The 12,488-nt window shown below is 35.3% G+C and overlaps 1 protein-coding gene across 1 annotated transcript in view; it reads left to right on the top strand.

Annotated features, from left to right (window-relative positions):
* The window catches only part of LOC129232157 (uncharacterized), a 69,742-nt gene extending 57,515 nt beyond the window's left edge, over positions 1-12,227 (top strand). The window contains exons 27-33 of the mRNA XM_054866397.1: positions 1,245-1,430; positions 2,765-2,880; positions 6,216-6,393; positions 8,409-8,569; positions 9,453-9,575; positions 11,685-11,775; positions 12,219-12,227. Coding sequence (XP_054722372.1) covers positions 1,245-1,430; positions 2,765-2,880; positions 6,216-6,393; positions 8,409-8,569; positions 9,453-9,575; positions 11,685-11,775; positions 12,219-12,227 — 864 coding nt within the window. The remainder of the gene's footprint in view (positions 1-1,244; positions 1,431-2,764; positions 2,881-6,215; positions 6,394-8,408; positions 8,570-9,452; positions 9,576-11,684; positions 11,776-12,218) is intronic.
* The last annotated feature ends 261 nt before the right edge of the window (positions 12,228-12,488 follow it).

Raw genomic sequence — 12,488 nt, 5'->3', positions numbered from 1 at the left:
TCTATTGATGAACCCAAGCATTCTATTGGCTTTGTTTCTTGCAATGCTGCGCTGTTGGAGCCGGTACCGCTTATGGGAATATTTTTTAATGTAAAAAGTTAGTATGCACATTTAATTCAACTGATAACTATTATTATGAAGAAAGTGCTTTTTTCTCTCAGAAGTAAATGGCACATAAAAACACAAAAATATTATTTACAAAGTTGTAACGATGTAAATCTTAGTCGCACAGTACTGAAATATTATTCTATCATTTAAAAAAGTAAAAAGAATTTTGTGTTGAAGTAAAGTTTTAGTTGTGAAAATTATATTTTATTCGTAAATTATCTTGTATAGTAACTTTTAAACTTGTTTTGCTTTTAGAAATATTTGAAATAATGCCACATACTAGTTAACCCTTTAAGCCGTTAATTATTTTACCAGAAATGCTTCCAAAAAAGGTATATTTTTTTTATTACACAGTTTAGCATATTTATTTGTCTCTTCAACAATTTTACTCATGAGTGAAAAATCAATAAATGTTTCATAAAATTATAGAACAATCAGAAGTGTCGTGAAATTGTACGTGCACAGAGAGAATACCAGGACACTTAAATCTGAGGAGACGGAACAGGTGGATTTTTCACATCAACCTCGGTAAAAATTCTTGCAGAACTCAAATCTTCATCAGAGCTGAGCTCACTGCACGAGTCCTCTGTGGAATAATCCAAATAATTAGAAGAAATATCTGTATCATAATGTAGATCATCATCTAACAAGAAAGTATTTTTGTTGTCTATTCCATCCATAATTTCCGTAAGATTCACAAGCATGGCATACAGTCGAAAAAAAATTTCAAAGAAAAGTTCCCGCTACATAGAAAAACCCGGATGAAAAGCATTTCATTTACCTGGCCAAGCCACGTCATCTGTTGAAAAATAATAATACCAAATAGTCTCAATGATGAAAAATGCAGGCAAACCAGAAAGGAAAGGAGAAAATATCGATGCCCATACGCCGTACGGGCAAACCAGATGAGGTCAATTTCGGGTAGCACGTACACTGTACGGGCAAACTGCTTAAAGGGTTAATGTATATAAAGTTCTACCAGGCTATTTTTGCTGTATTTGACTTCCATTTTGAATCAGTTAAATTATGCTAACTAACCAAATAACACAAATCATTGATGCAATTGATCTTTTGTACATTTTGTTTCTAGTAGTTTTACCTATCTTTGCTCATGAGATGAATATTATGTTTACTAGGGCTTATCTGGCGGGACTGTGATAGTTTATCCGCCCACACGCTTACCCCGCGAGTTCAAATCTGAGGAGAATATCATTGTTGGTAATGTCTGCTTGTATGGTGCTACGTCCGGAAAAGCCTTCTTCAGAGGCATTGCGGCAGAGAGATTCTGTGTCAGGAATTCTGGTGCTACTGCTGTTGTCGAGGTAACGAATTCATTATAATAGTTTATTTTTCAGCAACATCATCATAACATTGTGTATGGATACATTGTCTTATCCGTGAGCAGCACTGCTGTGGGAAGGTAAAGAGCAGTATCTGCTGAAATAATGTTTTGTGATATTTAAAAAAATAAATTTTGGATTATGCGATCAACATTTGCTAACAAATGTAAAATGTTGGAGTTTGAGGTCTTTTTGTACTTTATTTTCAGCGGAAATAGTTGTTGTGCTTTATCTTCCCAATGCAGAAAAAAAGCTAAAGTACAATACAGTAGGCACCGCTTAATGTGATCACTTTGAGAGAAATAAAATTTGATAACAATAACAGAAAAAAATCCAGGAGACACAAAATAATTTTTTTTCAATTAAGGTGCATTTATTTTGGCAACCTCAAATTAAAATCACAGTGACTCAACTGAACGCAGTTTTAAATTATTAAATTAACGGAATGGAAATGTCTGAATTATAAAAAGTTAAAGCTAAATTATGCAAATTTTAATCACATAGTAATAGGTGACGTAAAATATGACCGTTTTCCCTGACATTCGTAAACCAGTTTCAAAGCACATTCAGCTTTTCTATCGTTTCCAACATGGTTTTGCTTGTTGTTCAAATTTTAATTTAACTTCGCTTTGTTTTCAATCTTGACACAATTCTTTAATAGTTTACAAAGTAATGGCAACAATGGAGGTTCTACATCAATGTCCGCAACATGTCCAGCAACTGAATTTTTTTAGGTGCAAAAGTTTTCTAAGGGGAGTCTGTGGTCACTGGGGGGGCGAACTTTCTGTAGCTTCATTCCTAGAAAACTTTTGAATTGCTATTGAAACCACAAAATCTACACAGAAAGTTAGTCTCGTCACAGTTTGCCTATGTATTTCTGTTAATTGGGGGGGGGGGGAAATAGAAAGTTTATGAAAAAATGATAACACAATAAACAAAGACGCTGATTACAATATCCAACTTTTTTAACGTGTGTTAATATACAAGTGTTCCGGGACTTCGTGATTCTGATAACATTAAGCGAATGATAACATTAACTGTGATCACATTAAGTGGCGCCTACTGTAGACGACAAAAATGACAAATGAAAACGGCTGAATACATTTCTCGTGAGCATGCTAATAAAATTCTATTTGGAGATTCTTGTCACTGCGTAAAACATATTTCTTACATTAATTTTGTGATCCCCAAACACTACGTTTTTTGTCTGTTACAGCTTAAAATTGAGCACTAAAAAATTGAATTCATTTTGTAATATATTGTAGCATGTTAATATGAAATTGAAATTGAAGGAACAAGTTTTGTTTATTTCTTAGGGCGTTGGAGACCATGGTTGTGAATACATGACTGGTGGTTTTTGTTTAATTCTGGGTGCTACTGGACGTAATTTTGCTGCTGGAATGTCTGGCGGCATTGCATACGTTTTGGATGAGTAAGTTTTTGTTTTTTCCTATTTTTCTGCTTTGAACAAAACATTTCCTCCCATTTCATTTCATACTTTCTCTTATCTTTGAACATTCATTTTCATCAAAATTTATCACTCTGAAGCTATTATCTCACTTTCTTTCTTTTTTACAGTTTAAACTTAATGCAAGTCATAAGTCCAGTTTTTATTGTTTTTTTTTCACTTTGATTTGTCTATTTTGAATGCCCCTATTATCATCATTTTTAAAACATCTTAAAATCCATGATTATATTGCTTTTTGTAAAGTACTAGGGGTGAGTCGTTTTTTGCCCATTGAAATTGGCACTGGGCCAGTCATAAGAGAAAATAATGTTGAGTTTGGGCGGATAACTCGACCAGGGTAGTTGTTATCTGCGTGTCGAGTCGCCAAAGTTTCATTGTATATAGACTATAAAAGTTTTTTCAGGTGCTTTAGACCTAATTCTTTTGAATGTAACTGCCCCCCCCCCTCTCACAAAGAAAAAAAAGCCTATACAAATTCCGATGCTAATTAAGATGTTCATTTTAGCCTTTTTATGGCATTTGAACTAGTGATGTGCCGGATCGTTTAAAAAGGAGATCCGCGGATACGGATCATTGGTGTCAAGATCCACGGATACGGACCGCAATATTTTTTTTTAACCCAATTCAACTATCCAAGAGTAAAATCTATTGCGGAAGGTATTCCCGTCAGAATAATGGCAGTTTCTTCGAAAAATGTCATCTGCGGCAAAAATATAAACAAGACAATGATTTACTCTTTAAAAAAATCTCCGATGAAGTTGAGGGAGAGTTGGAAGGATTGAGTCAGCATTGCATTAATGCTTAGATGGAATATGAAAAATTATTTCTAGCTTACTTGTTAGATATACGAGGGCGAGTCAAATGAAAGTGAGCCAACCTACCCTGCGCAATAATGGCTCAGTCCATCAACCGCGACGCATGCGCGCAGCACACAGGCAACCCTCATTTACAAAAGTGATACGTAAGTGTGAGGATAATAGTTCTTTAATGTTCCCATAATCCGGGTTGAAATCGGTTCGTGACATAATGGACGCTCCAAGAGATGAACAGCGTGGTGTGGTCAGGTTTTTGACTGCTGAAGGTGTTTCCCAACACGAAATTAGTCGCCGTATGGCTGCCGTGTACGGTGAACATTGCATTTCATTGGCCACTGTGAAGCGTTGGTGCAAACGGTTCAAAGAAGGACGTGAAAGTTGCAAAGACGATCCAAGACCGGGCCAAAGCCACCGTGCAATCACCCCCAACACAATTGCACAGGTTGATGAGCTGATTAGACAAGAACGGAGGATAAGCATCGATGAACTGGCAGAGCATGTGAACATCAGTCACGGTTCGGTTCACACCATAATTCATGACCATCTCGGTTATCGGCTCTTGTGTGCTGAATGGATGCCCAAGATTTTGAACGACCGCCAGAAGACAGAGAGGTTCGGCGCTGCCTTGACTCATCTGATCCGGTATCACAATGAGGGTAACGACTTCTTGACTGCAATTGTGACAGGGGACGAATCATGGTGCCACCACTACGAGCCTGAAACACGCCGGCAGAGCTTACAGTGGAAACATTTGAATTCGCCACCCCCAAAGAAAGCAAAGGCCGTCATCTCCGCAGGTAAGGTGCTGTTGACTTTTTTTTTCGATCGTCAGGGGCCATTACTGATCGAATTTGCTAAACCTAGAGAGACTATCAATAGTGCCCGATATTGCGAAACGCTGGATCGCCTGCGTGTCTCTATCAAGAACAAACGACCCGGAAGATTGACGAATGGGGTCATCTTGCTGCATGACAATGCCCGTCCCCACGTCGCTGATGTGGTTAAGACAAAACTGGCGAAGTTCAAGTGGGAAACGCTGCATCATCCGCCCTACAGCCCCGACCTGTCGCCTTGCGACTTTCACATTTTCGGGCAATTGAAAAAACACCTAAAGGGAACCAGATTCGTGTCGGACGATGCCGTGAAGGAGTCAGTTTCAGAATTTTTGAAGCAGCAACCCAAGGAGTTTTATGAGAATGGAATCACGCGACTCGTTAGTCAATGGGACAAATGTTTAAATGCCCATGGTGATTACTTTTAAATAAAGTACTCCTTTTGTCATATATTCGCATTGGCTCACTTTCATTTGACTCGCCCTCGTAGGATAGAGGAGCAAGAGTGTAAAGCTGCTGCTAAACAGGCTAGAAATAATTTTTCCATTTATTTCAGCATAAATGCTGCGCTGACCCATTCCACCCAACTTACTCCGACCAACAAAATACAGAGCAGGGAACACCTTTACAAACAGTAAATAGACAATTTAGTCTCACTTTTTTTGAAGGATGCCGAGAAAAAAAAACAAAATGAAGAATAACAGAAATCCCGAATCAATAACAAAAACTAATATTGCATTAAAAGTTTGAAAAAAAAATGTCCCAGAGAGCCGACCTCATATTAAGATGAATTTCGCGGGCCAGAACACACATTTGTTAACAGATATGAACTGACAGCAGGTAAAAATTTTAAATCATTGAGTTTTTCTCCTTATCTTCCGAGTATGAAATCGTTACCAATCATGAGAATGAAGGCTTAAAATTGCATTTAAAATTTACTTAACTAGATTATAGCTCCTACTGTAAATAACTTGGAAGTTTCGAATAAATATCAAAAGCAGAAAACTTCGTTCTTGCAATTTGGGCCAATAATTTTAACGTACTAATAAGTTTTTACTACCATAATTGTAAAAAACGTTAAGTCGGTTTTCAATTAATATATCCGGCAATTAAAGTTCTACAAAAACGAAACCAAGTTAAGAACATTTTCGATCAAGTCGCCTTTTGAACAAAAAAAGAACTATCAAAATCGGTTCACCTGTTTAGGAGCTACGATGCCACAAATAGACACACAGATACACACATTTAAAACTTATTTCTCCTTTCTTTTTGCGACGGGGGTTACAAATTGGCTTCTGAAATGATACCTTGTAATTTATATAGGCAATAAAACCTAATTTAAGTCTTTTATTCAAATATTTAAAAAAATTTAGAATAGAAAAGATCCATCAAAAAAGTAACGGATACGGATACAGATCTTTATTTTCCATCGGATATCCACGGATACGGATATCCGGAACATCACTAATTAAAACATCAGTTTCTTTTCACTTATGTCTTATCACACAGTAAAGATCTTTAGTAAAGACTTAACCGATCTTTTCAAACTGTTTCAGAAACTGAAGCAAATAGCCAGAGTGCACATTACCTGTAAATTGTGGCAAGTACTTTCATCGTGTTGCATCTCACCTTATTTTCTCTTCAATTGTAGGAAAGGCATGCTTGAGTCCCGCAGCAATTTGATGATGGTGGATCTATTACCACTGGAGCTTCCTGAAGACCTTACTTTTGTTGAAAGCTTATTGAAGGAGTTTTTCGAGAAGACTGGTTCAGCTGTAGCCCAGCGCCTATTGTCCAATTGGCCTGCCTCTGCTAAATCTATTGTGAAGGTTTGCAACTCTCATTAATTTGTATATCTCTACTTACCTGCAGTATCTCTGCATTTTGGAATATACAATCGGACCTCCATATATCGAAGTAGCAAATTGCCGGAAAAAAATTGATATATAGAAATTTCAATATATAGAAATGATCTTAGTTTATCATAAAAATCTCCTATAACATTAAAGTTAAAACTATTTTTCGTCTATGAAACTCAATTTCTAATTTATACGAGCATCTGATTAAATGAAAGTTAATAATTTAAAAAACGACCCATCTACACACTCCTCAACCCAAGATTCCTATGAGTTTCGTAGCAACCTTTGGTGAACATAATTTTCTCCCCTAACCTTCATTTTTCATGAGATTAACGGTCGAAAGTGTAAAAAAAAATCTACGAATGTCTTGGGGGGAAAAAAATCGATATATAGAGATTTTTTCGATATATAGAAACAATTTTTCTATGTAATGGACATGGAAGTTGGCTGGGATTTCGATATATAGAAAATTTCGATATATGGTCCGACTGTATTTTCAGATGTCCATCATATTAGAAGTTAAAATATTGACACTTCTTTAGTTGCATTTTAATTGACAACTGATTGTACTGAATCGCTTTACACCATGAAAAGATTTGATATGAGATTTTTTTTCTTGTGTGTGTGTGGGGAGGGGGGTAGAATATTGAAGAAAGTTATGTGGACAGTTTGGATAGTTCCTAAATGAGACCTTAGAAAATTTGCAGTTGAGAGCTGTGATGCTTATGCATATAGCAGAACTTCAACTTAATATTACTCGAGGGGTTGATGGGGAATAATGCCGTGTGTGGAAAAAGGTATAGTAGTTGATATTAGGAAAATCTTAAATACTTATCAGAAATCAAGAATACATTCTTGCTTATCTTTCCCTTCTGAATGATTTAGCCATTAGTATTCTGGAGTGGATGGTGGAACCTAAAGCTTACAGCTAAGTGGTGGGGTATGTGTGGAGAAAAGTTGGAGAATGAAATCTGCTATTTTGTATTGACTTGTTTTATTACATAAATTATAAATCCCATTCTGAACACCTATGACCTTTTGTGAAGTTTTCTCTTGTAGAGGGATGAGGTAGAAATGATCACATTTTCTCGCTCTCTTTGTCAAACTCATCATGTGTGGTACTAAAATCACAACGTTTCCTCTTAAAGTGACTTCTTTCAGGTATTTTTTCTGGTTCCATTCATAGGAATAATTGTTAGTCATTATGTTAATAAAAGTTCTGTGGAAAAATTGTAAAACTGTAGAGTTCTTGAGACTTAAAAATGTTTTATCCAGTTATAAGTTTAAAACAAAATTGTTGAAGCAAAAATATAGCTCCCTCATAGTTCATGAAAATTTCACCTTGTCTTCAGAAAGTTTTACTACCAGCCCTGTTGCTACACAGAGGCTGGTAAAGTATGGCTGGTTCACAGAAACCACCAAAGAGTTTTGAGTATTGAAAAATGAAAATTCTACATTCCCCAAATCCTCAGAATAAAAACAGTACCGACCCAAAACATTTCTAACTATATGCCCATGTAATTCCATGAAACTGTTTTTCTGATGATTTAGATTTTTGGTGATCATTAATCAATGACGTTTCTGTTTTTTTAACGTTATAAGTAAATATAATAGTTATTCATGAAATACACTGCCAGCTCAGTCAACTCCAGAGGAGGACTGCAGTTTCGTGCTTATTAACACTCATCAGCCCGGCATAGGAAAGTGACTGAGCTGGAGGTGGAAAACTTCTTAAGGAAGCCAAGAGTGCCAAACAAACTGGTAGCTAATACAGAATTAGCACTGACCAGATGAGTGACTGAAGCAATGGTTTGGTTCAACTTGAAGATTGAAGGCAATGAAACTGCAGTCCTCTCTTGACTGGAATTGACTGAGCTGGAAGTGTATTTCATGTATTTCTGCCTTGGCCTTGGCTACAGGGCGGTAACTTACTGAATGTAATACTTATTGTTTATGATTAAATATCTTTCTTGTAATATTTGCAGGTATTTCCAAAAGAATACCAACGTGCCTTAAACCAAGCAGAAGAGGAGAAACGGATGAACTTGACAAATGGTCCTACCGTCGTTGGAAAACAGAAGATAACATCTGGCGTAAAGGACATAGAGGATGTCATATCTAGTGGAGAAAAAATTGATAAATTAAGGTAGTAACATCTGTTATTTTGCCTTTCTCTCTGCCTGTCTTTAAGCAGCTATGTGCACATGCATATACAGTATACTTCCGAGAGCATGTAAATGGCAGTATCTTCAGAATGAGTTTTTTGCTATATTTAAAGAGGCACGTTTTTTATTCAAAACTAGCAATAGGGAAATGTTGGAGTTGGATACTTTTTGCCCCGCTTTTGTTTTCAGCACAAACCAAATGAGCAAGCTTGTACGTGAAATAGATGATAAAAAGCAAAAAAATGAAAAATTTGCAGCTTACCCCTGCAGTTACTGCCTTTTATCTGTCCACAGAAAGAACAATTTTTTTTTTTTTGCTTTAGATTGTTTTAGTTAGGATCGAATACACTCCTTTGGCTTAGCCAAGAAATGTTTCTGCACAAAAAATAAAATTAGCACGTTTTCAATTTATTTTGCATCATATCTCAAAGGGACCAAAGTGGCAGCATCTTTTTGAACCAAGCTAACATTTAGTTCTAACTGGTTTTTATAAATATTATTTCTTAATCTTGGTTAAGTTCAGGAGCTCTTCTTCAGTTTAATGCTGTTAGATGTAATGATGCTATTAAATTATGAGTATGTCTGTTAAATATTGAGAAATTGTGGATCAAAGTTACTCTGAATGACTACTCCATATTGTAGCGTAAGTTTCCTCTTCAGGCTTTTTTGAACTGTAACTGTTAAGAGTTTGTGACTTAAGAGGTTAATTAAAGATTTTTGATTTATAAACATGTTTTTTAATGGAAACTTAGATTTCAGGTGGTATTATTCATTTGTAAATTCAATACTTTCAAATTTTTACACGAAGAACATCAGAAAATATTAACAACCAAGGCATTTATGTCATTCTGTTTTGATTTTCAGAGGCTTCATGAAGTACAAGCGACAGACAAATCCTTATAGAAAACCCGCTGAAAGGCTTCAGGATTGGAATGAAATTTACGACTTCCAAGGAGTGAGGAAAACTATAAAAGGCCAAGCTGCTCGGTTTGTTTGCAATTTGTTGATATTTAATTTTATGAGTAACCTAAGATAAATAGACATGCTCATAATGAAGTGAATTTTTATGTACTGTTTTGTGTGTGTGGTGGAAGTCTAACTTTATAATCATACTAGTTAACCATTATCAAATTTTCAGGAACAGTACAGTTTTTAATGCATATTTGCATGCATAGTTTTAGGATTTTTTGTGCATATAACTCAGGCTTTACTTATGAATAAAGCCTAGATTACATGGAGACTAGCAATTTGATTGACTTAGATCTCTGACTTAACTTATGAGAGCCTCTTGAGTCTAGAAATCATCTCAGTTTTATCTATAATGTTTGGTTTTTAAGTTGTGCAAGGATCAACTGGAAAAATTCACAAAGCATACGACATTTTTTGAAAAATACAGGAAAAAAATTAGAGTTTAATTTTGAACAACAATCACACACACTAAATTTTTCTCACATGATGTGAAAAATATCCTTTATGTGCTTCTGATAAACAGTATTATAATACATACCTTAATGATCCTGTAATTTTTTGCATGGACAATAAAGTGAAGGAAAGTTTGTTCCAGATAATAATGTTACAGATCCGGTGCAACTTCCAACTTTCTTGAAAGGATGACACAGTTCTTGAAGAAAAACACTGGAGATTTATTTACACTATGTACAGGAAAGATCGTTAACAACTGCTAAATTAATCATCAGCAATTAAGCAAATATCAATCAACACCGTAAAAAAACAGTTACACATTTATTTACATCCAAATAAGCAAAAATACACCTCAAAAGGCTTCACAAAACAGAGCAATAAATGCTCTCCAGCGTACCGCTGCAACGATTCACAAGCAAAAACTAACTCAAGACTGACTTTTTATAATGCGGCACGCTTTTTATAGACATCAAAAGAGATCTCTCAAATATTCTAGAAAATCGTAGACGGTTCTACCCTCTACCTTATTTCTTTCCATTCACAAATTTTATCAATAAGAAATGAGCGGACCGTATACTTCAGCCGAATGTACAGGGGCTGTGTATTCATTACAAGAAACTGTTTACAGGTTACGTTACTACAATAATTTTAGATGAAAGATAATTTAATAAATGCCAAATTTAGCTATATTACGACAAATTAATCACAAAAATAATTACTATTTACAGAATTTGTAACAATAATTATATTATTTTTGGAATAAACAATTTATCTCAGTTTGAAAAACTTCATTTATGTATGATATTTAGTAATAAATAAAAGAAGTTTTAACTGGGATAGTTAAATCTATCCTTTTGGGAGGGGCACAGGCTCCCTTGGCCTTAACTTCCCCCTGAACTCTGCTACTGTTCATCACAAAGAAAGAAGAATTGGTTCAGCCATATTTCATTTTGTAGAAATGAATAGTACCCCTTATTCTTGCCAATAGCAGAAAGAAATGATTTATCTAAGTTCTAGGATATGTTTAAAACAGGGCTGTCCAACTGGCGGCCCGCCAACACATTGTGAGGCCCGCCAACTTCTTATTCAGTATATTTGCCCTAGTAAAGAAGGCGGATCGGCCTCAGTTTTCCCATTAAAATGTAAGCAAATTGTTTTATAATCCTTCTGTTTTACTGTTTTATAATTAATAATTCAACTATATTTTGTAATGGAATAAGAGGTAACAGGTTATTGTTCAACTTTTTCAAACTGCGGCCCGCCAGGTAATCAGTGACCGAAATTCCGGCCAGTGGGCTCTTTGCAGTTGGACAGCCCTGGTTTAGAAGGTCTAAGGGACTCTGATATTTCAGTTGAAAAATTACAATGTCATTTTTCATGCATAAATAAATTGCTGCTATAAAATATGATTATCAGTTTTGTAGCTCTACTATAAATATTTGAATAATGAAATTGATGAGAAAAACTAATCATGCTGAAAACAAACTGTTCTATGTTTGGAGTGATCAAATGATAGATGTTCCAATCATACTGTGAAAACAAGTTACAATATTCATATCTAAAATGAATGCAGCACTGTTTGGTGCAAGAGTTTGATATTAACTTTGAATGAAGTTGTTTTATAGAAGGCCTGAGTGTGTGTACTAATGACTTTTGCTTTTTTTTTATCCATAGCTGCATGGAGTGTGGTGTTCCTTTCTGCCAATCCAGCCATGGCTGTCCCTTGGGCAACATCATTCCCAAGTGGAACGATTTGGTTTACAAGGTGAAAAATTGTTTCCTGTGTAAATGTAGTGTTTCCTTTTGTAAATGCAATCTTGTATTTACTTACTCTGTGTTTTGTGAGGTTAAGCATAGTTTGTTTTAAATTTTATTAAGTGGAAAAGGGATAAGATGGTGGTATTAGGCTTCATCTAGATTTTCTCAGAGATTTTCGATGGAAAGCGCATGCCTCCTGTGCCTTTTTCATTGTTTGGCATTAGATCTTGGAAACTGTATAGTATAAATACTGTATTTCTTATCAAGTTTTGGTAATATTTTTTTACATAGATGTTGGTTATTATACTGATCAGGGGTCGTACTTGGAGAAGCTGAATAGTACCAGAAAGAAAAATCTGCTACAAGCTACTACAGAAGTGATATTTTGGCATTTTCTGCACCAAAACAAATATTATGCTCTTTGTAAACAATATTTCTACTGTTTTAAAGATAGATTAATGCCAACTTTTCTGCATCAGGCATAAAATTGATGCATTTTGGCCTCTATTATGCTTTTACATGCCATGGTCTATATTTCATACGTTTTGAAATCAGATAGCATTTGTTTCTGTAACACTTTATCATTTTTTAATTTGGGATTTTATGGAAACCAGGCCGATTTTGTCTAATTAATGGGACCCATGTATTGTTTATTTAGTTAAACCTTAGTAAAACAATACTTAAGAAACCTGCGGAGGGAAAAATTTTGTATTAAAAATC

The sequence above is a fragment of the Uloborus diversus genome, unplaced genomic scaffold (assembly GCF_026930045.1).
Source record: "Uloborus diversus isolate 005 unplaced genomic scaffold, Udiv.v.3.1 scaffold_11, whole genome shotgun sequence".
NCBI lineage: Eukaryota > Metazoa > Arthropoda > Arachnida > Araneae > Uloboridae > Uloborus > Uloborus diversus.
Note: the sequence above shows the minus strand (reverse complement) of the source record. Positions and strands in the feature narration are given on the sequence as shown.